The sequence below is a fragment of the Cydia strobilella genome, chromosome 3 (genome assembly GCF_947568885.1).
Source record: "Cydia strobilella chromosome 3, ilCydStro3.1, whole genome shotgun sequence".
In the NCBI taxonomy this organism is placed as follows: domain Eukaryota; kingdom Metazoa; phylum Arthropoda; class Insecta; order Lepidoptera; family Tortricidae; genus Cydia; species Cydia strobilella.
Genome location: NC_086043.1, coordinates 5,410,524 through 5,437,853, shown reverse-complemented (window position 1 = coordinate 5,437,853; position 27,330 = coordinate 5,410,524). Strand labels below are relative to the sequence as shown.

General features: G+C 37.5%; 1 protein-coding gene across 1 annotated transcript in view; it reads right to left on the bottom strand.

Moving 5' to 3' along the window:
• Positions 1–27,330, bottom strand: part of LOC134755695 (atrial natriuretic peptide-converting enzyme) — a 142,567-nt gene that overhangs the window by 30,214 nt on the left and 85,023 nt on the right. Inside the window, exons 8-12 of the mRNA XM_063692242.1 lie at positions 16,505–16,637; positions 16,012–16,164; positions 15,332–15,550; positions 13,418–13,565; positions 12,788–12,969 (exon numbers count right to left, since the gene is read on the bottom strand). Of these exons, the coding sequence (XP_063548312.1) occupies positions 12,788–12,969; positions 13,418–13,565; positions 15,332–15,550; positions 16,012–16,164; positions 16,505–16,637 (835 nt within the window). The remainder of the gene's footprint in view (positions 1–12,787; positions 12,970–13,417; positions 13,566–15,331; positions 15,551–16,011; positions 16,165–16,504; positions 16,638–27,330) is intronic.

Sequence of the window (27,330 nt, the reverse complement as noted above, 5' to 3'; positions counted from 1 at the left end):
AGTACCTAAGCGGTTGGCATCTTGGCTAGGCACCCTGGTCATCTCTGGGTACAAGTATGTATATTTTCTTAACATAATAAACTGAAATTACTACTACCATGCATATAAAATAAAATAAAAGAGTGGCTATAACAATAAAAATAATGTTGTCAACGTGACAACTTGCTATTGAAATCGACAACAATCAAGATTATTCTTCTCTGGGTTCAAAACGCGTTATAGTTGCCGGCGCTCGCGTACCGCGCGTCAACGCCATCTATTGAGTGTTATTTCGTGAAATCGATGAACGCTCCAGGGAATAAGGGCTCTTAACGATATAATTGCAGGCTGACGGCATAATAAGCAAAATTTCAAAATCACTATCATAACCGAGATGTATATAAATATAACGACACATCTTCACAAACTGCGTTCTGTATTGTGTACTACAGGGCGTGATTTTGTTACAAATAGGTACTTAGTGCCAAATACACTAAGTTAAATATCTCACTGTAGAATACCGACTTGTTAGGTATCATAGCAATAAAGGTAACGAACAGGGTCTCAAATATTGGCTTTCTGGGTGTTAAAAGTTTCTTATCTCTAGGGGTAAATTAAAATAGTTGTGGACTAAAATTTAATTTAAATCAAGTCCGGGCGTCCTATTTCATATGTAATATATTATTCCAGGTGCCCATTGTCTTGAAGCACTAAATCAGGGTTCAACTCACATTTGCGTAATGACCAAGCCGCAAGGGCGCACGGGTTCGATCCTTATTCAATATCAAACTTTGTTATAATCATGATTATACTCTCGAGGTTAAAACGTTTGGTGAATGGAAATGATTTAGTTAGCGAGTGGGTAAAGGTAAATCAGTTCACTTATGTACGAATATGGTTATGATTCAAGCGCTAAGGTAATTAGTACTATAGTACAGAATGGCCCAAAATACGTTGACAAAGAATATTAATTACACGTCTTTTAGAAAAATGAAAAATAAATAAAATTGTAAACTACAATCACTTAATTAAGTTAAGTTATTATCTTCAAAATATTCTCCTGTAGCTTTGATACACGAACGAAAACGTTTGTTAAAATTATCAACGATATGCCGCAGTAAGAAAAGTTGTCAACTTATTACTAGGCCAACCTGTACCTACTTACGTATCTTCTTTGACCTAGCGTTTTCCCGGCCTAGCGCCAGGGTCCGCTTTCCTACTCAATCTTCTCCACTTTGCCCGGTATTTAGCATCCTCAGGTGTGAGATTGTTCTCTTGCAAGTCCGCTATCACGACGTCCAGCCAGCACTTCTTAGGCCTACCGCGGCCGCGTGATCTAGGGCCTTTGACAGTGAGGATGAGGCATCTGTTTCCGACGTAGTCCACCGGTCTGCCGCTTATATGGCCTTACCACCGGAGGCGACTTTCCTGCAGTTTATCCGCTACGTCACGGACACGTGTACCTATTTACTTATTTATTATAAAGTTGAGTTACGTGGTCAGCGAGATTCCGAGCAGCTCAAGATGGTCGGTTAACGGAAGGGATACATCTCGGAAAGTAGGAGTGAGATGGAATGAACTCCGTTTAGCGGAGATAAGACACGCCTGAGTCTTACTAGCATTGAACGAAACCAAATTGGCTTCACCCCAATCGAAGACTGCCTTCAGTGACACGTTCATGCGTTCGACCATTGCCTTCCTGAGCGATCTAAATTTGGGCTCCACTAGGTCGTGAATTGGGTATGTAGCTTTCAACAACCGTAGTGTCATCTGCATATCTGAACGTACCTGACTGCAGCGGGTCGTTTACGTGGAGCAGGAAAAGGGTCGCTGAAAGCACGGACCCTTGAGGGACTCCAGCATTGATTGCCAATGGATCGAACGAGCAGCCAATAATGACAACCCGAATTGATCGATCCCTCAAAAAGTCTGATATATAATTTATTTATTTATTTATTTTTTATTCATTACATTTCACAGCATAACAGTGATCCAAAGCACTGTGAAACCAATAGACATTTCATACACATACTACACAAATCAAAATTAACATACAACAGAAGAAGACCGTTCATTCCTTTGTCCTCTGTCCATTCAGTCCATAATTTATAATGTAATTTCATATTATGAGAATAAATATCGAATCTAATCTAATCGAATCTATCCAGTCACAAAGACTAGTGGGTAGACCGAAGGACGGTAGCTTGCTAATAAGGCCCTCGTGCCAAACCCTGTCGAAGGCCTTCGATACATCTAGAGAGAGCTAAAGCCTCTCCATTCTTCTCGATGGCCTCACTCCAGATGTGCTGTTGATATTGACAACTAAGTATTATACTTTCTCGGAACTTGTATTACAATGGAATATATGTTGACCAATTTATGCATATTCCGTTATTTATTTTTACTATCACCTTATCGAAGAAGGGAAATGTCGTGGAAACCGACTTAATCGAACAAGGCCTAATTGAATTTTAGTTAGTTGGAATATCACAAGGCTTGTTAAAAAGCGAGGCATATGTATATCGGGTCTCTATTGTTTGACATAATTATTGAAAGTCATAATGTAATGATTGTCATATTATCATTAGTCATAATTTGGTTTTTCTCAGAAACGCGTAACTTTTTAGGATTGCCATAAAACAAACCTAACCTAACCTATAGGATAACCCAAGGAAAATCCTAAAAAGTTAACGGTTTCAGAATTATGACTAATGAAAAAATGACAATCATTACATTATGACTTTCAATAATTATGTCAAACAAAGGGACCCCATGTATATCATATGGCTTCTCGGCCATACTTAAATCACAGCGCCAGGTCTAGCGTAGGTCTAGGGCCAACCACTGGTATATTGTTGCTCAGCTCACAGCGAAGAGTACGCTAAAGTACATATTTTTCATTTCTATGATTACAACTAGAATCAAAGAAAAATATTGGTATATTTTTCATTTTAATGGGTCCATTGTATCACCTATGCGGTGTTATTAAATCACTAACTGCAAATTGAAACCCAAACGAGGGATTTAATGGGTGGTGCGGTGTTTACAGCCCGCAGACCGTTCGAACGCCATTAGCCGGGCCAAACGAATCGCTCACGACTCGGCGCCATTACGGTTCACGGACCGTGAACGAGTCTATATTTTTACGTACACACACACAAATGTATATTGCTTCTCATCAGAGGGTCTAGCTAAGATGACAACCGATGATAAAAAACGCCAAACTTAAATAATATATGGAAATGGTCACGTGACTTTTAGAAGCATCTGCATGTGATCCCGATACATTTTTAGTGTTACCTCTGGATATTACCTAAAGTATTTTTCAAACAGTTTGGGTTGTGACAGTAAGGTGTTCTAAATACAACTTTGCAAGATTTTGTGTTTTAATATTGTAAATAGATGACATCTGGCACGGTAGTACCCGAGCGGTTTGAAAAATACTATAACAATATAGAAAATATGTTTACGCACTTTAATGTATGTTAATCACAGCTATGATTGCAGCTCATTGTGTTTGAGATATGCCTAAAATTTAATCTGTCATAAGTGTCATAACGATATGCCTACGATGGTACGGAACACTTATTACCGCAGTCGTGACTGGGGGTTTGGCCAATTTTTTCTTTTCGTTTTTGCGTTTGTCGATGTACGTTGGTCATCTTGGCTAGGCCCCCATTTATTTTATTTATTTTTAGCCTTGCGGCTATGGGGCACATTAGTTATTTTATTTGACTGTTGACAACTAATATCAAGTGATTTTTTGGGCCTACAATAGTCAGATTTCTTACCATGTAGCGCGATTATCGATTTATTTTCTCTATCGTAGGATCACTTATTTATCATTGACAATGCATAATAATAATTGAATACCCCTGTTTACAACAGGCGATAGTTTTTTTGCTGCGATATTTTATAGGGGAAATTGCTTAAGCATTTCCTAGGTACCTACTTACTTCAAAAACCTAGTGTGAAATTCTGTAATTAACTATATAACTGCAACATAAGAAGCATCATGATCAGAATTAGGCTAACGTACTTATCAATTCCAACAACTTGTTCTAATTTGTATTGAAAGTTGGATCGCAATAATTATAACTATTGATTACCGCAAGTGCCGCAACTATATAGTTACATATGTAAACGGCAGAGTAGCGGCATTCCGCGGCCGACCTGTAATATTTGGTTCAGTGTAGCAGATCGCGGGCGGTTTGTGCCACAAGGCACAGCAATGCTAAATGATGCATATGGACATTTGTCTACAAAATTGTACCTTTTTCCGGCGTTTGGCGGACCTCGGAAAACTAACAAATGAGATGTTATCTAGAATAGGTGCACGGAATTACAGATTTTTACAAATACCTATCTACAGAACCTACGTATACTTATTAGGCATACATATTAGTATTTTTTAGGGTTCCGTACCTTAAAAGGAAATAAAAACCGGCCAAGTGCGAGTCGGACTCGCGCACCGAGGGTTCCGTACATTACACAATTTAAACAATGTATTCTTTTATGTGAAACGTGAGTGAAAGGTAAATCGCGGTTTACGATTTATGATGTATCAAAAAAAACTACTTACTAGATCTCGTTCAAACCAATTTTCGGTGGAAGTTTGCATAGTAATGTACATCATATATTTTTTTTAGTTTTATCATTCTCTTATTTTAGTAGTTACGGGGGTGGGGGGGGGGGGGGACACATTTTACCACTCTGGAAGTATCTCTCGCGCAAACTATTCAGTTTAGAAAAAAATGATATTAGAAACCTCAATATCATTTTTGAAGACCTATCCATAGATACCCCACACGTATGGGTTTGATGAAAAAATAATTTTTTGAGTTTCAGTTCTATGTATGGGGAACCCCAAAATTTTTTTTTTTTTTTTCTATTTTTGTGTGAAAATCTTAATGCGGTTCACAGAATGCATCTACTTACCAAGTTTCAACAATATAGTTCTTATAGTTTCGGAAAAAAGTGGCTGTGACATACGGACGGACGGACAGACAGACAAACAGACAGACATGACGAATCTATAAGGGTTCCGTTTTTTGCCATTTGGCTATTTTCTCCGAAATTACTGGACCAATTAAGTTCAAATTTGGTACACATACGTAATTAAGTTTGTGACCCAAAGACGGACATGTAACGTAAAAATAGTTATTTGTTATACAAGGGTGCAAAGTTGTATTTTACCCGCGAGTGTGGAATTGAAACACGAGCAAGCGAATAAAGGATTCTATAGTTGAACCACGAGCGAAGCGAGTGGTTCTAAAATAGAATCCTAAGCGTAGCGAGTGTTTTAACACACAAGAAGTAAAATACATTTGCACCCGTGTGTAACACAAAACTTTTCCCCTCACTATAGCGAGGAAAGTGCAACATCCACAGGCGTTAGATCATCTTCATCAACTGGAATAACTCATTTTTTTACGATATTATAACAAAAATCTCTGGAAATTCTGTAATTTTACGTGAGAAGTTTTTAAGTAAATTTTTTGTTGACAATGTTGACATTTCTGACGTATGAAATGTCAATAATGCGTTTTGAAATTGCATCGACTTAACTTGTGCGTTCAGAATTATATTTAACATAATTATTAAAAAACAAACGTTTATTATGGAGTTTTAAGGTTTATGACTTAAAATCATTAAATACAGCTAAATCTAGTATTTTTTATTAAATTCTCAAACCATTTATTTAATAATAATTAATATCGAACGAACCATTATTATGAGCGTTTTACGTTTTGTTATCTGTCAAGCTACTTAAACACGCTCCACCCAAGGTCAAATTACTTTCCCCACTAGTGGATAAAATGCGTTTTACCCCGCTTGTTTTAAAGGATAAAAGACGGCTTTCCGAGCTAGTGAGGGGAAAATGAATTTTAAACATGGAGGCCATTTTTGGGGGTAAATAAGAAAATTAAAAAATAAAGTTTTTAAAAGTATATCGTGTTACATATCAAATGAAAGAGCTCGTTATGAGAATCTCAAATAATTTTTATGTAATTTTAAAATAAATAGTTTAGGTTATTTAGGAATATAGCCAAAAAATTACCATTCCCGCCCCTTTTATCTTCGAAACTAATTGGTCTAAAATTTTGAAAAAAAATATACAAAATAGCTCTTTACCTGTAGATCACAGGAAAACCTATTAGAAATGTGCAGTCAAGCGTGAGACGGACTTAATTACTTATATAGTTTTGATCCCACCCCTATTCTTTAAAGACCTCACGTTTCACATAAAAAATACATTCTTATAAATTGTGTAATGTACGGAACCCTTGGAACGCGAGTCCGACTCGCACGGCCGATTTTTTTGTAGTAATAGTAACGTTACAAAGAATCCCATATTATTTTGAGCCAAAAAAGAAGTTAGATGGTTTTTAAAATCCAACCTTATAAAACTCCATATAGATAGGAACCTAATAAAATACACATATTTTTTGCCAACAAAGAGACAAGGAAGACGAATTTAAAAAGGGAATCCTTACAATTTTGGGAGAATACTTGATTTTTTTGCCTGTTGCAAGTTGAGAAAGGATTTATGTGAGATTCAAAAGGTTTGCGCAACTCGTGTAGGATGATACACGTGTATCTATATCTCGCCTCGACTTCCATATAGTCGGACGAGGAAAACAGTTTCAGGAGAGTGAAATCAAAATTGGCAATTTTATTTGCGAAATATTTTGTAAAGTATGAGGGATAGACAAAAAAGCAACGAAGCTTGCTGAGTTGCTTAAGTAAGGTACGAAATTGAAAAGCTTGATTATATCACTATAAAATTGTATACAATACTTTTTTATACGAGACAAAAAAAAACTTTCAACTAGTAGAATTATATAGGTAACAAACCAAAAGTAGGTAGTCGTATACAGCTAAGATACGCGAGCGGAGCAATATCTTCATACTCGTACGCGCCCCGGCCACCGAGGCCGGGCGGGTTGGTCAACGACACCTCCTCGAAACTCATGAAGCCCTAGTACCTGCTCTTTGCTAAATTGAAAATGAAAATATTTTATTACATTAATATAATGTTACATTACAAGTTAGTAGGTTGGGACTTCCTGTTAAGTATATTATACTATACCTGTATTAGGAAGCCCCAATCCTCCGTAGCAACAGGTTGTAGGTTAACAAAAACAAAAGAAAACTAATACAATTTTTAAATTAAATTTTAAGTAAATATTTAAAAAAAAAATCTCGATTTTGGCCACCGTAGCCTATGGAGACTAACAAGCAACGCTAAGCGGTTTTCGTATTGTATGGCTATTGCTATAAGAAGGGTGTCACATGCGCGTTTCTGACTTATGAAGCATTTGTTTCTACTTTACAACTAATAATAAATAATTCATTTGAGCTATCGTTTTGTTTCGTCCTTTTGAGCGCGGCGAGCTGAGATTGGCCAACCAAGAGGCGACGCAGCAGTGTTTAAGTAGACGGAAATATGACAGATGCCGCGACGAAATTACGTTCCGAAACGTCATCGTTGGCTAATTTGCATTGAATCGAGTCTCCTTAAACGAGAAATATTTTATCGAAATGTATGAACTTCTATTTTCCAAAATTTTATAATTGACTTTACCGTATCGAAAAAAAATTTATGCTTGAGGTTTGAGTCGGAAGTGCCATAGACTATCCAACGTTGAAAAGAGTAAGGTTGTAGTGTTGCATATGAAGTTGTAATACACAGATTATAGTCGACGAGTAGAAAAAATAATTATGTATTTAATTGCAACAAAGTAATGTACTATTTCAAAAATTATATATAGGTGTTGTTTGTTCTTAAACTGATTAAATTTGTTATAGCATTTTATTCGAAAGCGAAGATAACTTTTTAATTGTTTTTAAATTATATCGACAACACAATCCAGGTTCACTTAAACAACTACCCAAATCGGATATGTAAAATCGAAACGTAATAAGCACCCAAAGTGCGACTCGGAAACCTCCGATAAAGTAAAGCTGATCAGTGATCAGATTCAATTTATAATTCGATTTCACGAAAACTTAAGAAAATAACGACCGATTCACTCGAAAGATAGCAGACCCGGGAACATTCCACTTTACGTCAGGTGTCGCCTAACAACGCCTTTATGGCCTATATAACAAGGTTCAATTTCACCCGGCACTAAACCCGTAATGGAGATCGCTCGATAGAATACAATTATGATCTGTGATTTCGTTTTTATTGGATTTATAATGGAATAAAAACGTTTATTGTTGATTCAATGCGGAAAGCGGTCTAATTTAATTTGGTGGAGTTGATTGTTTTTGGTTGTTGTTTTTTGGGGGTTTGTGATGGAATAAGTAAGCCTTTATTAATGTGCGGTGGTTGTCCGGACGATACACGTGTAATGGCTTGACCCAGCTTTAATAACAGTAAGGCTAGGTTCACACGATGTAATGTTTTCCCGTATACCGTATACGGGATTTCATCGAATACCATATTGACAGCAAAATGTGTATGACAACTCAAAATCGTTCATACGGCTAGACACACATGCTTTCTCGCATAGACGCTGTGTGAACGATTTTGAACGTCCCTCCCCAGTTCAAAACCCGGGAATGTGGTAGTCTGAACCTGACCAACTTGTTCTGACCATGTTGTAAATACCTCTGTTGTAAATACCTTTGTACTGACCATGTTTTAAGCAAATAAAATTTCTGATTTCGGATTTCTGACGTCATACAAATTACCTCCCCCTTTTCTCCCCTCCCCTTTTATGGTTGATTGGTATGGTTTTTGAGGTAACATCTATCATACGTCCTTCCCCAGGACTCGAACTATCTCTCTGTATAACCAAATTGTATCTAAATCAGGTCAGCTGTTATTGATTCCCTATACAAACTTGCACCCCCCGTTTCACCCCTTTAAAGGTTGATTTCTGTAATAAAAACTACCCTTTGTGCTTGTCACTATCCCGAAGAATAATGAGTCCCGGTCACTATCTTTGAACCAAACTTCAACTAAATCGTGCACCAGCGCCGGTGCGCGGGCGGGGCGGTGCTACACCGCGCGGGCGGGATAGTTCCTATCGACACAGTTTGTTATGCTGTTGTTGTTAATTCCCCATACAAAATTTCACTCCCTTAAGGGATGATTTCTGGGATAAAAACTATCTCGGGAATGTCCTTCCTCGGGACTCAAACAATCTCTATGTATATACCAAATTTCAACTAAATCGGTTCAGCGGTTTAAGCGTGAAGAGGTAACACAGACACTACAGACTTCCTTTTATTTTAAGTATGGATGTAATATTAAATATATTAATAACGGGTCACTCACGTATTTTAAGTCGAAAACGCTCGATATGTTAATAATATATTAACAAAACTATTACTTATTATTATGTTATATATGTTATTAATATATTTAATATGTCTGTGTCTCACGGAAGATTTGTTATAAAATACTCTTAACTGATCATCTTTTGCTACTATTGCTTCTGTATTTACATTGAACTATAAATCTCATAATATTTAATCATCTTTAAAATGAGTTTCTAGAAGTAACTATAAAACTTAGGTAGTTTCGAAAATGTATTGTGTTTGATTGTGTAACATAATCCTGAAAGCTAATAACCAGAAACAGCAAAAATGTAACATGCAACTACTAAATAGTTAACTGACTGGCACACAGAAAAGCTAGTCTCCCGAAAACCCGGAGCCAGACAGCTGCCGACGAGCGGACAACAGGCCACGAATTCTCATTGGCAACGCAAGCGCAGGCGAGACGACTTTTTGAGAGAGCCAGGGTAATATGACCTCGTGAACAACGTCCAAAAGTAAAGGTATATAGGTAGTAAAGGTAGAATGTGCTTATACTGGTCCGGCCGACCGATGGCCGAGTCTATCAAGCGTTTGGAACGATGCCTCCTATATTCAGGGGCCGGCGCGCTGACAACAGCGAATCAGCGTTGCATTTTCCGACTGCCAGAAAATGTGAAATTGTGCAAGTGTCAAAGCGAGCGGGCGCGCGGCCATTTTGATAGTACTGCTTAATTTTTACCTAGCGAAATGTAATAGAACGAGGTCGACGTTAGAAGTTAGAAAATGGATAGCGAAATTTTTTCAAATAAACGCCTAAATGAAATTTAAAAAATGTGAAAAATGACGTGGCTTTTCTGCATCACCATCAAGCATATCAAGCATAATACCTATAAGCCACTCAATCACTCAGCCAGTTAGCGAAAACGAGTTTCAATTTGATATTAGTCCCGCGAGAATTCGGTAAACAATTGAATGAGTTTTCAAATGGCCGAGCCGTATCATATTTATAAAGAAATTCAACAACATCATTGTAATGATGAGTAGAATTTAGGTGGATTAACTACAACACTTTCATGAATTCAATGCTATCCTTATTCTAACCATTCAAAGTTGTACTAGGATTATCATTAGGTAGCTATACCTAAAGCATTTTTATTTAATAGCAGCAATTAGAAAAAGAAACACTCGCGCCCCGCTCTCGCAGCAGAATGTAATAAAAGTTGACTGATGAAACCTTAAAAGTTAATGTAATTAAGAAAAAAACATAAAAAATGTTTTACCTCACATATTGCTCTTAAAAAAGTTTATCTTGCTAAGTTTATATCCTACTACTACCATGATTACCTATAAAAATAAATTTTATGGAGCGGCATAGAATGGCTCTCATTTTAAACTTTAGTAGGTACAATAATTATTATAAAATTTAAGTGTAGTCTCCAAATTAAATTGCAAAGAGCTTAGAAGGTTAACCGTTCGCTCTGACGGTTTGAGCGGAGGTTACCAAATTCGGAATAGGTTGAAATCCTGACTTTTCCAGTTTCTTATTTGGTCAGCTTCTTTTGTTTTTATTAGGTTGGATTCGTAGTGTATCAGTTTCTAAACATGTCTCACACTATATTCAGTTATTCAGCAAATTTTTATTTAGTATCTTTCTGGGGAGGTCAGATTCTCAGTAGGCTAGGGAGTTTTTACAAGCGTTTTATAACCTTGCAATATACCTATGTAAGTAAGCTTCCACGCATGCAGTGCTGCGAAAAAGGGTGGCGTCCCTGAGGGACCGCGTGCGGGGCAGCACCAACACAGGCAACACACTCCTGAAAGTCCTGAAGGTGATTGCGAAAAGGATGGACCGCCCTCTTATCACTCATTGGATGTCTATGCATGTACAGCGAAGGCAAAAATATCGATCCAGACAAATGGCTCAAAAGTATGTGAACACGACTTTATTTTCTAAGGTGTAAGAGCGTACACATATTTTTTGAAACTTTGGGAATGTATATGCCCTTGGAAGTATGATCCAATGAGAACTATACTTTTTACTAACATAGGTATATAATTTATATCTTTTTGTTACTAACATAATATTGTAAAACAAACATATGGATACCTTTTTTTTAACATAGATATTAAGCGAGGTGTAGACTAGCAAGAACTTGCATGCAATTTTCGTTACATTGCGGTATCTGATGAACCTTTTGAATACAATTTACCTTAGTAGTCGGCAATGTAACTTAAATTTCATGCAAGTTTTTGTTAGTCTAAACCTCGCTTTAGAGTCGGCCGGATAATACCCAGCCCTATTACTCTTTAAAAAAAAACTTAAATATCTTATGAATCCTACGAAAGACAACAGTTCGCTAGTTCTAGAAATAAAAAGCAACATCTACCGGGAAATTGAGTATGCAATACTGTTATTGCATATTATTTAATATTGTCTTCCGTTACCGCGATAGTTACTCACGAAATAAAACTGTTATTACAAATCTCGTTGAAATAGGCTACAAATAATTTTGGTTGACTGTGTATCCGCATGACGTACCATGAAATTGACTTACACTAGAAATGTCACTTACGAGAGAGTAACGTAATCACTATATAATAACTTAGAATCTGACTTTCTCTAAATTTAATTTTAAGCGGATTAGATATACTCAGTATTAAACTTATTACCAAAACGACCTCATGTGAGTTGGACGATTTCGGAAGCTGACTAAATAAGAAACTGGAAAAATCAGGATTGAACCTATTTCGAATTTGGTAACCGTTCTTCCGCCCAAACCGCTCTGACTGCTACCATTCTGGCGTGGCCGCAGCGCGCTTGGCGCCGCGGCGCGGCTTCATTTCACGGGCGATCAGCTCCCGCGGGCCATTAGCGCGATACAAACAAACTGTTGTCCCGTTTATTTGATCACGGAATTTTGCTGGAAGCCCAATGGATTTCAGGGATTATTGCTTTGTAGATATTGCGTAGTTTGCACTATTAGGATTGTGGTTAGTTTGAAATTGTATCGTTTGTATGTCTATTGTCTAATTTGAGTGATCGATTAGCTGTTCTCGTTAGGTGTATTTAGATAACTGTCCATTGTGTGTTGACTGTCCGTTAAACAGTGTTTCTGTTGTTGCTGTTGTTTTTGACTATAAATAAAAATAATACATAAAGGGCAAAAAAATAACATTTGTTTACAACTGTTAAATTGTATTGTGCATTGAATGAGCGCTTCTTTCTAGAAACTTTTACTTTAACCGACTAAAATGGCATTGGAGCTGTCCCCAACCTTCAGTCAAAGATCACGGTTTCCTTTAGGAACTTTTCATTGTAGAATTAGCGTAAGTACCAACATATAATATGTTTGCATAAAATGCGAGGATTTTAAAGGTACTTGTAGAATCCAATACCAGGGCCGATTTAAGATTCAAGTTATGTTTTAAAGGCGAGGCGTGAACCGGTAACCTGATGCGCGCTTGGCTAATGGCGTAAAGTCTTATGAACTGTACGTGTTGTAGCTGTACAATGGTAAGAACAGTGACTGACCGTAATGGTTGCAGACGAGCTTGACATGTGCGGTGTCCTGGCCGCACTCGCGCAGCTCGCGCAGCAGGCCGCCCTCGCTGCGCAGGAACGAGTTGTACTGACGCGCCGCGCCGGTGTACGCTCCGTGCATGCGCCCGGCGCGCGGCCCGGCGCCACCGACCGTTGCACTGCTGTTCATGTGCCTGAAGGATTTTACGCAATATTTTAGTAAAACCATTCTCTTTGGTAAAACACGCCGATTTATTTGTAATAAAAGGCACAAAATTTTACTTGCCAGACTTGCCATCCCACAGACTATGAAGTTTGAATATTCTAATTAGTTCGACTATATTAGTATAAAATCAAAATTCTCCGGCGCTAGTTCAAGTGGTTAAGACGTGCGAGATTCAAATCAGAGGCTCGTAATAGAAAATCTTTTTAGTAAGGAAACTCACAAGGCCCAAATTCTCCTCTGAGCCAGAAAGGCCTATGCCAAACCTTACGATTAGGTTGCGGAGAGCAACGCTTATTAAAAATGATGTTATTGGGAAAAAAGATCAATAAAAGCTTAAGAATTACTAACACAGTGGTCAAACAAGGCAGTACAGTAACCCTGATCAGGGCTCAATTATAAAGCGTTATGGAACTTACGAATATCCCAGCATGGAGCACAGTTTGGTGGCCGTGCCTTCGTCTAGCGTGCGCGGGCTGAGGCAGGCTGGGAACCAAGACTGGTTGGCTGCGCGGAATACCTGCAGCTCGCCACGACCCACGTCGCCGTTCATCTCGCTTAGTCGCACTACAACAAGGCATTGGCATCTTTAGGATCGGATGTAGAGTAACTAAACTAACTCTCCACAGACTAAGCATGCATGTGGAAAGCACCATCATAAACGCCAAATTTCTATGAACAGGTATATTCGCACTTAAACTATCGTGAGACATATTTCAAAATATTTATCAGTACGGTTTTTACTCACTATTATTTTTAGTCGCTTTTGGCGACATGTTTCGGATTATTTTCGAATCCATCCCCAGGCACGAGTGTCCGCGGAATCACGAGAATCCGAAACATGTCGCCAGAAGCGACTAAAAATAATAGTGAGTAAAAACCGTACTGATAAACAGGTATGTTGTACGTATATAATGGCGCCGCCAAACTTTTTCGCTGCCAAGTCGGCAAAAACTTATTTATTTTAGACGGACTCAATTTAATTAACGCGTATGGATTTAGATGTAGATTTTAAGGCCTGTCAGTTCAATACATGATGTGTGTTTTATTATGTACTTAATGGTAAAAAATGTATGGATATAACCCATACATAAAAATAAATAAATCTGGAAAAAAAACTTGGTGGCGGGAAAAAACCGTATTAATTTAAAACGTTTCGTATATCAAATTGAGCAAAAACAGTATATAAAATTGGATAACCAAATACTAGAAATTTTTGGAGGTAGGTAAAACCTAATTAAAAAAAAAACACAAATAAAACCCGCATTGCCAAATTACATCTCAATCCAGCATTCATTGTTCAAAAAATTTGGAATTGTGTACGGTGAATGATACGGGCCCGTCAATTTATCAATAGAACAATTACGACGAAATCTACTACGAAGGAATCCTCAAAATGGTCTTCAAAAGAAAGTTTTGTGACAGTCTATTTTTTCAATGCCACTAATTAGGAAATATAATGTTTTTGTGAGGGGGCAGAGTAGGTAGGCCTCACTCAACAGGGTGTAGTAATGAAAGGCAGGAACCAGGACGATCTGGGTATTTATTAATTGAGATAAAAAGGCACAATATGTGCCTTTACGATGTAGGTAGTCTGAAGGTGAACTGGGCGACTAGATGTGTACTTATTATAAGTACCGATACACTGCACAGCACTAATTTGTATGAACTAAATATTTGATCACAATTTCACTATTTAAATGCAAGATAAGCATGTTTTGGCCCTATGAAGGAAGTACAGTACGTTTAGAATATTAAGATATTTTCGTGATATTAATTAATCGATCGAAGTCTTGAATCGAATTGAAAATTAAAACCAACGAAAGGGATTCCAAGAAAGATTTGAATTTGAATAGGGAATTTAGAATTTGTATATGCCAGAAATAATAGAAAAGTCAGTAGTGTAACGTTCCGTTACACGCACCGTTACAGTTTTTGGTGCAATATTCCTTTATTCTGTTAATAAAAGGCAATAGGTACCTATACCCATTTCAGATATACAATGTTTATTTTTTAAAAGGTAATATAGCCATTATGACCAGATACACTTTCTGATATAAGTCAAGTAGTTTCATGTAAAAAGTGATGCATTTTCACTTTAACGCAATGTATTTTTAGTTACTTCATTTAATGCCGCTTGTAGCATTTATACATTTTACTGCGCAAACGATGCATCAAAGATTTTCCGATTCTTTACTTACTTGGAAAAAAATGTTCTTTTGCTTTTGACGTCGTCTGTCTCACTTAAACAACCTTTGGACGTTGTCTTCGCGTTTCAGCCATATGCTTTATGGAATACTTAAAAGGGCCCGATATCACTGAAATATACTCACGGCAGTTCCTCTCATCCTGACCCCAAGGACAATCGGAATGGCCGTCGCACATGTGGCTCTGCGAGATGCAGTGGTTGTTGCCGCAGTGCACGTCGCCGTTCTTCTTGCAGGTGCGACAGTTGAGCTCATCGGACCGATCCAGGCAGTCAACGTGGCCGTCACAGCGCCAGTCGTGCGGGATGCAGCGCTTCACGTCGCATTGGAAGCCACTGGGGCACACTGGGGAAAATGTTCTGATTATTTATCGTTATCGGTTAATGAAGCAGACATCATTAAGAGATTACGCACTGAAAATAAACGGGTAGCCAAAGTGATGTTGTGTGACCGATGATGATGCTCTTGCAAGAAACTCTTGTCCAATTAGTTTGCCGAGGTCGATGCCAGCATCGGTGGTATAATGAGTATATTGCAATGAAGTTACATGCGCATCTACAGACTAATATCTCCATAGGTTTTGCAGTGCAGTACTTCACTTCTATCAGACTCACTTGCCGACACAGATGGCGTGTTGGTGGATTTAGCAAATATCTGGTACTGAAGACTAATAATTATTATATATTTTTCTTAGTTTGGGCCTACTTCCTCGCTTAGTTATTTCACCTCCCGGTTTGGACCTCGAATGAAATACATGGTCCGTTCAATCGACCCAACCGGCAGACAAATGTGTAGCCTCTGCTTACCAGGTTTTGCAGCGCGGAACCGCGCCTCTTTCACCTCTCGGTTGCCGAGGCAGACGTCGGTGTCGGTTGATTCGGGGAAGATCTCGCACTGAAGATAGTCGGGCATAGACAGCCCGAATACTTCTAGGAAGAAGCCGCAACGACGCATAGTTTCTGGTGGAGTATAGTTTTGTTGGGTCTTAGTAACTTGGTAGAATTAGGATTCTATTGATTTATTTAAAAAAAAAAACAATGTAGGTATGTTACACATCCGGGCTTATCTAAATGTGAAGTAAAGATAATTTGATTTGTTTATAGTCAGGAAACCAGAGATAATGTCGCCCGCATATAAAACTTTACCAGCCAAAGCTATGATAATTGTTGAATTATTTAGCAGTCCGTCTATTATTGGATACAGATATGGATCACATATGGATATATAGTATGTCTTTTTAAAGTCAAAATATCAGCCTGGTGAAATATGACATATAGATAGTGTATGTGTATTACTAACCTTGACAAAGGCTCCTGCAAGGGCGTACCATGTGGCCCAGGGGCCCGCACTTGGGCACGAACAGCGAACAGAGGAACAGCGCCGTCAGCTCGTAACACCGCACATCCACCACCGCGTCGTATATCTCCAGATCCTAGTACCAAATACGTATAATATTGAACAGGTTAATTGCCAGTTATTTATTTGTCTGTGTCAACTTACATTTGCAAGAGTTAACATTGAAATTACTTTTTAGCAAAAATATATTTTTTTGGTATATACAAGCTTTTATCGCTGACTGTACTTTTTTTTGCACAGGCAACTAATACTCATCGAGACAAGTCTAACAACCCCAAACACAATTACTTTTGCGTTGTTTTATCACAGAGTTACCATGGCCACCTCCTGTCTCCATCACCAGATCAGCTTCATGTCATTGTAATATTAGGTATTGTCATCCGATTTACATAGGTATGTAAAATTTCAACTCAATCGGAAATCAAAGGTCAAATTTAGCTTCCAAGATTTGACCAACACTAGAGGCTCTTTCCCACAGAATATCACGGTTTTTGCGGGTACGGTTTCCTGCAGGATCCCGTTTTAGTAGTATACGTGCAGTATCCCGCAAACAGAATGCTCGTGCGAAAGTTACCATATTAGCACGTATTATATACCTACTACTAAAACGGCGGGTATCCTGCAGAAAACCGTACCCACATAAACGGGATGTTCAGCGGAAAAGAGCCCTAACATACTAAGAGGACAAGTTAAACAAAAGCTTGTAATTTTTTTAAATAATAAGCTTTTTATTATGCAAGTTGACCAAGAGCGCTAATAGATGATGTAGGTCGAACAGAGCGTTTTGTGAATATATATATACCAACTCTAAAGGGGCCCACTGACTATCAGTCCGCCGGACGATATGGATGAAAATGAAAATTGTTTTATTTCCTTGTAAGCTTAATCTACAAATTGCCATCAGTGGTTGGGACATCCTTTTAGGTGAATGAACCTGTATCAGGATGCCCCGCTCCTCTATAACTGTAACAGTATTTTTATTTTATTTAGGAAATATTATTTGTAGGTATACATGAGTGGCTTATTTTTATTTATAAACTACTTATAATTTTAACTTATATTTTAGGTATTTATGGTATTAAATAATGTTCTAACCTAATTAAATTACTTACTTAAATACTGTGCTTGTGATGAAGGACATATGTATTATGCATGAATGCATGTGTGTGTGTGTGTGTGTGTGTGTGTGTGTGTGTGTGTGTATGTGTGTGTGTGTGTGTGTGTGTGTGTGTGTGTGTGTGTGTGTGTGTGTGTGTGTGTGTGTGTGTGTGTGTGTTTGTGTGTGTGTGTGTTTGTGTGTGTGCTGTGGGTGTGTGCGAGTGCGCGCGTGTGTGGATTAGCGTATGTGTTCAGCCAATATATTTATGTATAGTTAATAATTTACGCGTTACAATAATGACTCTGTATCATCATAACTTAGTTGTTTCAGCCAATTAGTGAGTTCTATCTTACACTTATACAACAGTAGTGGATAGATATCGTTTAACTTATTTATATTGTTGTACATGTATGCCGATTGTGTTTTATATTGCCTATTGGCAAACATAGATATCGAGATATTAAGGGCAAGCAGTACGTGGTCAGAGACGCCTAGTCTCAGGCCTGAAACACACTTATAAGTTTTACTTACGTAAGTAGGGACAACGCTATTTGTTATATTGAGATAACGATATTTATCTCTCAGACTTTGGGATTATACTGAGTAACTTTTACTATGGGACCAACCCCGAAATCGCGAAACCGCGAAACCTCCGTGGTCACTTTAAAGACACAAATTTATTTATTTTTTATTTATTTAAACTTTATTGCACATAAAATTATAAGTACAAATGGCGGACTTAATGCCATAAGGCATTCTCTACCAGTCAACCACTGGGCTAAAAAGAGATGGTTGTTAGGTGCAGGATTAATACTCGAAAATCAAAATATTTAATGAAATAATTTGATTTGTTCCCAAAGTTGGGTTTTAATTAATGTTAAGTGAAGTGAAAGTCGCAAATCCAGTGAGAGTTTGCGACTTTCATTTCACTAAAGCAGTGTTAATTTTAAAATAACATTAACAACAACTAAACTTATTGTTGTTCGGAAACATCAAGGTCAAAATTTAGAATTGAGGCAGAACAAAGTACTTATCTACAATAGAGAAAATACAAAAGGTTCACTAAAGTAAGCGCCTAACCACAGAATAAATAATAGTACTACCGTACAGAAAGGAAACTTCCTACAAAACCGAAGTTTGACAGCGGTTCAGGGTCGAATCATGCTCTCCCTTTCTAATATATGGCACTATCCCTTTCGGCTATTTAGGGTTGTCAAAATTCAAGTCATTATCTTATCTGTGGTCGTGCACGCAAAGGGACGTCAAGTTGTGCCAACCCTAAAAATTGCTCGGAGCAATGCTGAGCCGAACGGAGCCGAGCTTAATACCCGAAGCGCGGAGTTTCGCACCCCTGGGTTACTTAGTTTTTTCCAAACCTTTTTACATACGCTTTTGAGCTTTATCTACGACAATAATAATAATCATTACTGTTTAAATCAAATATACACATAATAATTTAATATACAGTGTTTGTTTGCATAAGTATTGGATTCAAATCTTGTATGTTAAATTTCAGCCACTTCGTCGTGTATGATTGAACCAAAAGTTGAGTACTTTTTTGTTATTTTAATGACAATGCAGTATAGTATGAATAATCTCAGATGATTTTTTGGGGCTCGGGCAGTGGTAACACTGCTTACTGCTAATAGCCCCGGCATAAGTAACGGGAACAAGCACGTTGAAAAAGCAAATTTACCATTCTATTTATATGGTTCAAATTCATAAAACAGCCCATTCGGAGATAACACGTTTTGTTATCTCCAAAGAAAATACCACCCTAATAAGTATGTAGTTCTCTGAATGAGCTGTCACATAAATTTGAACCTTAATATTATCGCGATAGTTGCTTTTTAAACGACATGGCTGATTTGGCACGTGCTGAAGACCGCTCTTAAAATAAACAAAAGCTTTTTCACCTCAGCAGCTCGAACAAGCCTACTTTCGTCACTCCCTGGAGTGAGGAAAGTGCGACTTTCCTCACTCCAGGGAGTGAAACAATGTTGCTTTTTAATTTAGTGAAGGCCACGAACTTCATACTTTTATTACATTTTTTTTATGGTATGGTACGGTCCGGTCCGGTCCGGTCCGGTCCGGTCCGGTCTCGTATCGTATCGTATCGTATCGTACATATTATAATACTTTTTTTTCTGTTTATTCTGTGTAATTCGAAATACATTTTAACCTTTAATATGTTCTCACTACTGAGGTGAAAAATTATGTGTGCAACACGAGAGCAAAGTTATTTTACATCTCGTGTTTTTGAGTCCCTCGCTACGCTCAAGATTCTACCTTAGAATCACTCGCTTCGCTCGTGATTCAAATATAGAATCTTTCGCTTTCTCGGGACTCAAAATAAACACTCGCAAGAAAAACCAACTTTCCTCTCTTGTTGCACAAATAACTATTGTTTAACAGATAAAAAAAAGCCTGCCCGAGCCCGAAAAAATCATGTGAGAAAATTCGTATTATAACGAAATGCAAACGGAATTCCTCGTCTAAGAATACAAATACACAAAATAAATACAAAATTATTCATTCAATAAATTAGTGATACAAAATGATGTAAGGGGATAGAGCCGCCCAGTTAGCTGTGTCGAGAGACACCGCTTTTCCTTAGTTATGATTAAAAATACTGATAATACTATGACTATTAGTAAATAAGTAATTCTAATAAGAAATGCAACCAAATGGCGGCTGGGCTCAATAGGCGTTCTCGAGGAGTAATTGATAAATAGACAAAGGACTGTAAGGATAGTCCATTTCAGAAGTAACGGATCGGACTAAGCGTCAAAAGTGGGGTCCCTTTGTTTGACATAATTATTGAAAGTCATAATGTAATGATTGTCATATTATCATTATTCATTCGTCATAATTCTGAGACCGTTAACTTTCAGGATTTGTCTCGGGTTATCGTATAGATAGGTTAGGTTAGGTTAGGTTTGTTTTATGACAATCCTGAAAAGTTACGCGTTTCTGAGAAAGACCAAATTATGACTAATGATAATATGACAATCATTACATTATGACTTTCAATAATTATGTCAAACAATAAAGACCCGTCAAAAGTATCTAGAATTATCTAATAACTTAATAAAAAGAGATATGTCTCTATATGCAGAACAATAAGACTGCGATAGTAATTTGATCGCATATCTCATTTAATTTTGGAAAAATATTTTAGGGTGGCAGATAGGTAACTTTTAGCACGTTGATTCATCCGCTACTATTGATAGTTTGATACTGGCTGTACATACTTAGAGAGCAGATGCAATTTCCAAATAAACGCGTGTTAAAAACAGTAGGTAACTTGTGTAGGTATATATAACAGTTAGTTAATTTCGCACGAGATGATCCTCCTGAAATTGATTTTCAACTTTGGTTTAAAATCATAAATGAACAAGTTGCGGACGACTTTTGACAACTTTGTTTGATTATTAAACGGAGAAATTTTGCTAATTCTTGTTATTGCCGAGATAATTATTGTTAACAAAGGTTTACTTATTATAAGAGTTTGTTTTCGCTTCTCTTTGTTTGAGGGAAGCTATGCTATTGTTTTGAGGGCTCTGTTACACGCTTCGTACTGTAGGTACATGTTTTATACAAACATGTTGTTTTAAGACGGCCGTCTTTAAGGTGGTCCTATTTTCATACAAAATTCAATCGACTTTAACTAAGTCACTAGTCACTACACACTATTACTACATAAATACTTCCGCATTTATATACTTTCGAATATTGCGCTAAATTAATAGAAAAACTTTGCTTCATACAGAAATCATACATAAATCAACGTTATCTTTTTATCAATTTTACGTATGCGTGTGTCACAAATGTCGTGCAAAGGATCACGGCGCCTTGTCAGAATCTTAGAATATGCTGATGCGCGTGTATTCGTGTAACCTTCGCCTTAACTAAATTTGATTTTATTGTATTTTACCGTTTTAGATACCTAAACAACTCCACATACTACGAATAAAACACATTACTCGTATATAAATCCCTATTTTTATTTACACCAATATATTACGCTATAATTTCAACGGCCTAGACAATTAAGCAAAATCTTCAAAGGTAGGATACGGCGTAAGCTTTGTTTTTTGAATGATACGAGCAGACGTGTCACCTGATGGTAAGTGATTACCGTCGTCCATGGACACCTGCAACACCTGATATTAAAGTTCTGTTGGCCCCCTTCGAGTACGGAACTCCTAAAAGACGCTGTACGGGTAATAAAGCATTTGCGAAATGAATCTTCCTAATGAATCATTTCGGGGAAGATGTTTTAAATGCCAGTACACTGAAGAAGGGCGCGGAGGGCCGGATGAACATTGTTTCAGATTTATCCCGTCGGGATACAAGTCGTTGCTCCGCTCGCGCTGCAATCTGGCGCGAACATTCTTTGCAATCCCTGTATTCCTATGAACTACGCGAGTGCGGGTGTGAGTAATGTATTCGGAAAACAGTGCAATGTTAGTGTGTGAACTAGATACGTAACTCATAAATGATTGTCACTTATTTATTTAAAAAATCATAGTCAATTTATTCGTAAAGCCAATTTACATAATATTATCAACAGATCGATAAAAAGAAAGAAATAAAAACATAATTTAAAAATGCAAAAAGTATCTTCATATAGCTGTATGTTTTTACTACAAGCAAGTATTCTAATTTGCTGATATATTACTTGTTTTTAGGGTTCCGTACCCAAAGGGTAAAAACGGGACCCTATTACTAAGACTCTGCTGTCCGTCTGTCCATCTGTCTGTCCGTCTGTCACCAGGCTGTATCTCATGAATCGTGATAGCTAGACAGTTGAAATTTTCACAGATGATGTATTTCTGTTGCCGCTATAACAACAAATACTAAAAACAGAATAATAAAATAAAAAATAATGAAATATTTAAATGGGGCTCCCATACAACTAACGTGATTTTTTTGCTGTTTTTTTTTCGTAATGGTACGGAACCCTTCGTGCGCGAGTCCGACTCGTACTTGGCCGGTTTTTTTTAACTTGTATCCACTACCCTAAGGTTGTCTGGAAGAGATCGCTCTTTAGCGATTAGACCGCCTGTTGTCTACCATAGTTTCAGTTATTGTGCTTAGCGTGTATGTCATGTTCCTTTTCATATTGGTAAGCAATAAAGAATATTTGTATTGTATTGTGAATGAACACAATGTTCCAGTAAAAAAACAGTTAAAACCAATTTTTTGTAACATAGTGTGAAGTGTATAGTTGGTCAAGCAAATCTTCTCAGTAAAAAAGGGCGCGAAATTCAAATTTTCTATGGGCGAAATTCCTTCGTGCCTACATTTTTTAAATTTGCCGCCTTTTTCTACTGGCAAGATTTGCTTGACCAACTATAATATAGCAACATAAGATAGTCCGAGGGCCAACTTGAACTATTTTGCTAGTCTTCCCTCTACTGGCCAGTACTCGGTAAGGCTCCGTAGAGTGGGAATGTCAAACATTCTAGGTTATACGGCGGGCAAAGGTTGCACTTGCACCTAATGAAAATATATGAAATTGCCAGATCTTTGTTCGTGAATGTTCCAGATTTTTCGTAGCAACACTGGACTTGTATTAAATTCAAAGTATAGGGGATATTACTGCAATGTTCTGCCACCAGAGTGCAGCACTAGCCTTTTTAGTAAACCACAGAGTAATTTATACATACTGTACCTTTAACAGGTTTTTGACAAGTTTTCAGAGATAATAAAATATGACATTGATGCATCAAGGCCATTTGTTTACAGAGGACCTACCGGGAACCGGGAATCTGAAATTTCGCTATCTGCCTCTTTATCGCTCGAATATGCAAGAGTGACAGAGATGTTAGATAACGAAATTTCGATTTTCTTGTTTCGCGATAGACCCCCCGATTGTGGCGCCACCTACGCAGAGTTTCGTGTAATATTCCCTATTGTATAAGTAAATTGTACAATATTATATTCAATTAATATTTTATATTGTATTCAATTTGAAGTTTTGTGGACATGTTCTGAAATGATTGCTGTCTTTAAATATATTTTTTTTCCCTCACTAGCTCGGAAAGCCGTCTTTTATCCTTTAAAACAAGCGGGGAAAAACGCATTTTATCCACTAGTTGGGAAAGTAATTTGACCTTGGATGGAGCGTGTTTAAGTAGCTTGACAGATAACAAAACGTAAAACGCTCATAATAATGCTTCGTTCGATATTAATTATAATTAAATAAATGGTTTGAGAATCTAATAAAAAATACCAGATTTAGCTTTATTTAATGATTTTAAGTCATAAACCTTAAAATTCCATAATAAACGTTTGTTTTTTAATAATTATGTTAAATATAATTCTGAACGCACAAGTTAAGTCGATGCATTTTCAAAACGCATCATTGACATTTCATACGTCAGAAATGTCAATATTGTCAACTAAAATTTATTTAATAACTTCTCACGTAAAAGTACAGAATTTCCAGTTTTTTGTTATTATATCGTAAAAAAATGAGTGATTCCAGTTGATGAAGATGATCTAACGCCTGTGGATGTTGCACTTTCCTCGCTATAGTGAGGGGAAAAGTTTTGTGTTACACACGGGTGCAAATGTATTTTACTTCTCGTGTGTTAAAACACTCGCGGGTAAAATACAACTTTGCACCCTTGTATAACAAATAACTATTTTAACAATTTATATCGTTTTTATACGTTCACCTATTTTCAGTACTAAAAGTATGACCTTGATTCAAACCAGAACAGTATCATTATTTTTTATACATATATTAGCTACTAGGTATAGTAGGTATATTGAAAAAGACTACAATAGTGTTCCTATTCATATACCTATATATACAGGTATCAACATATTAATATGGATAAATTGCAACCATTTAATCAGAGTAAATAGTAAATCATTAGTCGTAAAGATAAATACATACATGGTTTTTTTTATTAATTTTATTATCAATAATATAAAAACGAGTGAGCGTAATTTCCTAAACTTCCATTCAATTCAGAGAAAAAGTTTAAAGTTTTCTATAAAATTCAGGAAATTATAACTTCGTTGGCGTTCACCGTTCCGAGTTACGGACTAAGTTTTTACTAAACGACTTTGTTTGACGCAAATTAGGTTAGTAGTTTCTAAAATATTTTTATACGTCGTTTACATAATTATAATTTCATGAGCAACCACGAAACCAATGGAAAAATATTGCTCTCTTACTGCGTTCACATGGCAACATGATAGTCTCTTGTCTCTTGTGTCAGTTCTACTGGACACTAGTATGATAGACAGAGAGAGATAAAAAAACACACACACATTAAAAAACACAAATATTGGTTACAATTTTATCAAACTATCAAAATTAAGCTACGGGCATTTTTATCATCTATAAAATCATTAAAAACATCTGTAAAAACATTTTCCATAATTTCAATATCCAAAGAGGAAAATGGAGACTACGTTTTGAGATGCGGCCGTCCCATTCCCTTTTAAAAAAGCCCATAATCTCCTTGAGTTCATTGGAAACATCTGAAAATAATTTTATATAGCAAGCTGTCCAAGGAAAAGCCGAGGTAATGATACGATTAAAATTGTAAAGCCACCCTACGCCTTCCCACCTGTCAATTTTATAAGCAGTATTCTAAAGGCCCCGTCACAATACCGAACGATCATTAGGGGAATCAATCTTTGTCAGAGGACAATCGGCGGCCGTGTTTAGAATGTTCCTGAACATCGAACACTGGGATAATGAGTCCATCGGTTGTTTTTGTTTCTCATCGGTGTTTTCGTAATTATGTAGCTATTACGCCTTTGAGTTTTAAAGGTAAGGGTTTAATGGCAGTAAAAGAATGGAACATGTCTGACCAAATTGTTGCTAGGTGGAAAGGGCCGCAAGTAATAGGACATTAGTGCCATTATATTTGATATATAGTAAATAATGGTGTGAGGGCCGCACTGAGGTACATCTTCCTGGAAACAACACACGATCGCGTACTGTTGCTGAAAGATTAATTCCAAGATTATCTGGAGCGTGCCAACCTATCCAGTTATCTCATTTTGCATACAGCGTTGATCGACCACAGATAATTAACTGAGCGCCGCTAAGCCGTGAAAGAGTCGCGTCGGCACGCGCGCCTCCGTCTATCTGAAATTTGATGCCGCCACGTGATCTTTGGTTGTAAGTTGTAACACGGCCCGATTCTAACAACGCTTCTTCTTCTTTTAAAATTATTGTTTCAGTCCAGTGGGCTATTTCGCGAGTATCAAGGTATTAAGAGCTTTAAATACGACAAAAATTGTACGGTTGTACAAGACAGTGTACGGTGATTTGTTAGCTCTTGTAAATCGATATTAGCTGGACTTTACAAGAAGCATGTGGACTACCGGCCGTTGACTCCAAATGGCAACGCGCTTCAAGATTAATTCTCCATTCACTGCACACTACCACATTAGGTTACTGTATAATAAGCTATCGATATTACACTAAACAATATTAATGAGCAAAAAACAGGCTAACTATCAAGATGGCGCTCGAACCGGAAGACAACAATGCTTCTAAAAAGTCACAGCGATACGTTACCGATCTGTCAGTGTCAAAAGTGACGTTTTTTGGTTGAAGAAATGTCACTTTTGACAGATTGGTATCGTATCGCTGTGACTTCTTAGAAGCATTGTTCGAATCGAGCCGATAGTATTGAACGCAACCACCGACGTGTTTATCTACCTGCTGTTTCCACGTTTAAGAACGACAACCCAACGGTACTACAATTATTCAAATGTCAACCTACATCAAGCAGGCTCAACTGCTGTGCTAGTCATATTAATAAATAGAAAGTGACTTTAAACATCATGACAAACGTATATTATGATAATCCTTGTTACTCCTGTAATCAAGATGCAAACAGATCAGAAAATAGCAAGCAACCAAAATAAGAAAATCTTTTTTTTAGACATTGCCACGGTCCGAAAATACTATGTTCGTTCTTGTGTAAGAGACGCTTTAAAATTAATATTTACAAAAACTTGAAGTCGTATTAAAATAGTACATTATGATACAAGTGTGCTAAGTTGGTCATTACACACGAGGCGATATTGTGCGCCCGAGCTGTAAGCGAGCACGCAATAAGAAAGCCGATGTGTGTAATGACCAATGCACACACGTTTCATACGACCTTTTTCAAGACACTTGCGAGAAAAAAAAGAAACTTTCATATTAATCAAATTTTATTAGTTAAAACAGTTAGTATTGTATGTTGCATCTGTCATACTGCCGGCCGCCCCTCGCCCCGGCCGCGGGCGGCGCGGCGGGCGGGCCGGCCGGGCCGCGCGCCGCGCACCGCGCAGGTGGTCGGGCGCGCCGGTGCCCGCCAGTCCGACCAATTAAAGAAGGCCCCCTTTCCATGCATATTATTAGCAATCACCAATCAGTTACCTTCTTAACTCAGTCGGATAATATAATGAAAAAGCACGAGTGGAATAATACACTGAAAGAGCAAGGGTCGGCAACGCGCATGTAATACCTCTGGTGTTGCAGGCGTCCATAGACTACGGTGACTGCTTACCATCAGGCGGGCCGTATGCTTGTTTGCCACCGTCGTGGTATAAAAAGCACGCGTGTTTAATATCTAGGATTATGAGCCAAAAATCGGTGGAATAAAAACGTCGTTTTGAGCAAGTGTGTTGAAAAGGTTAT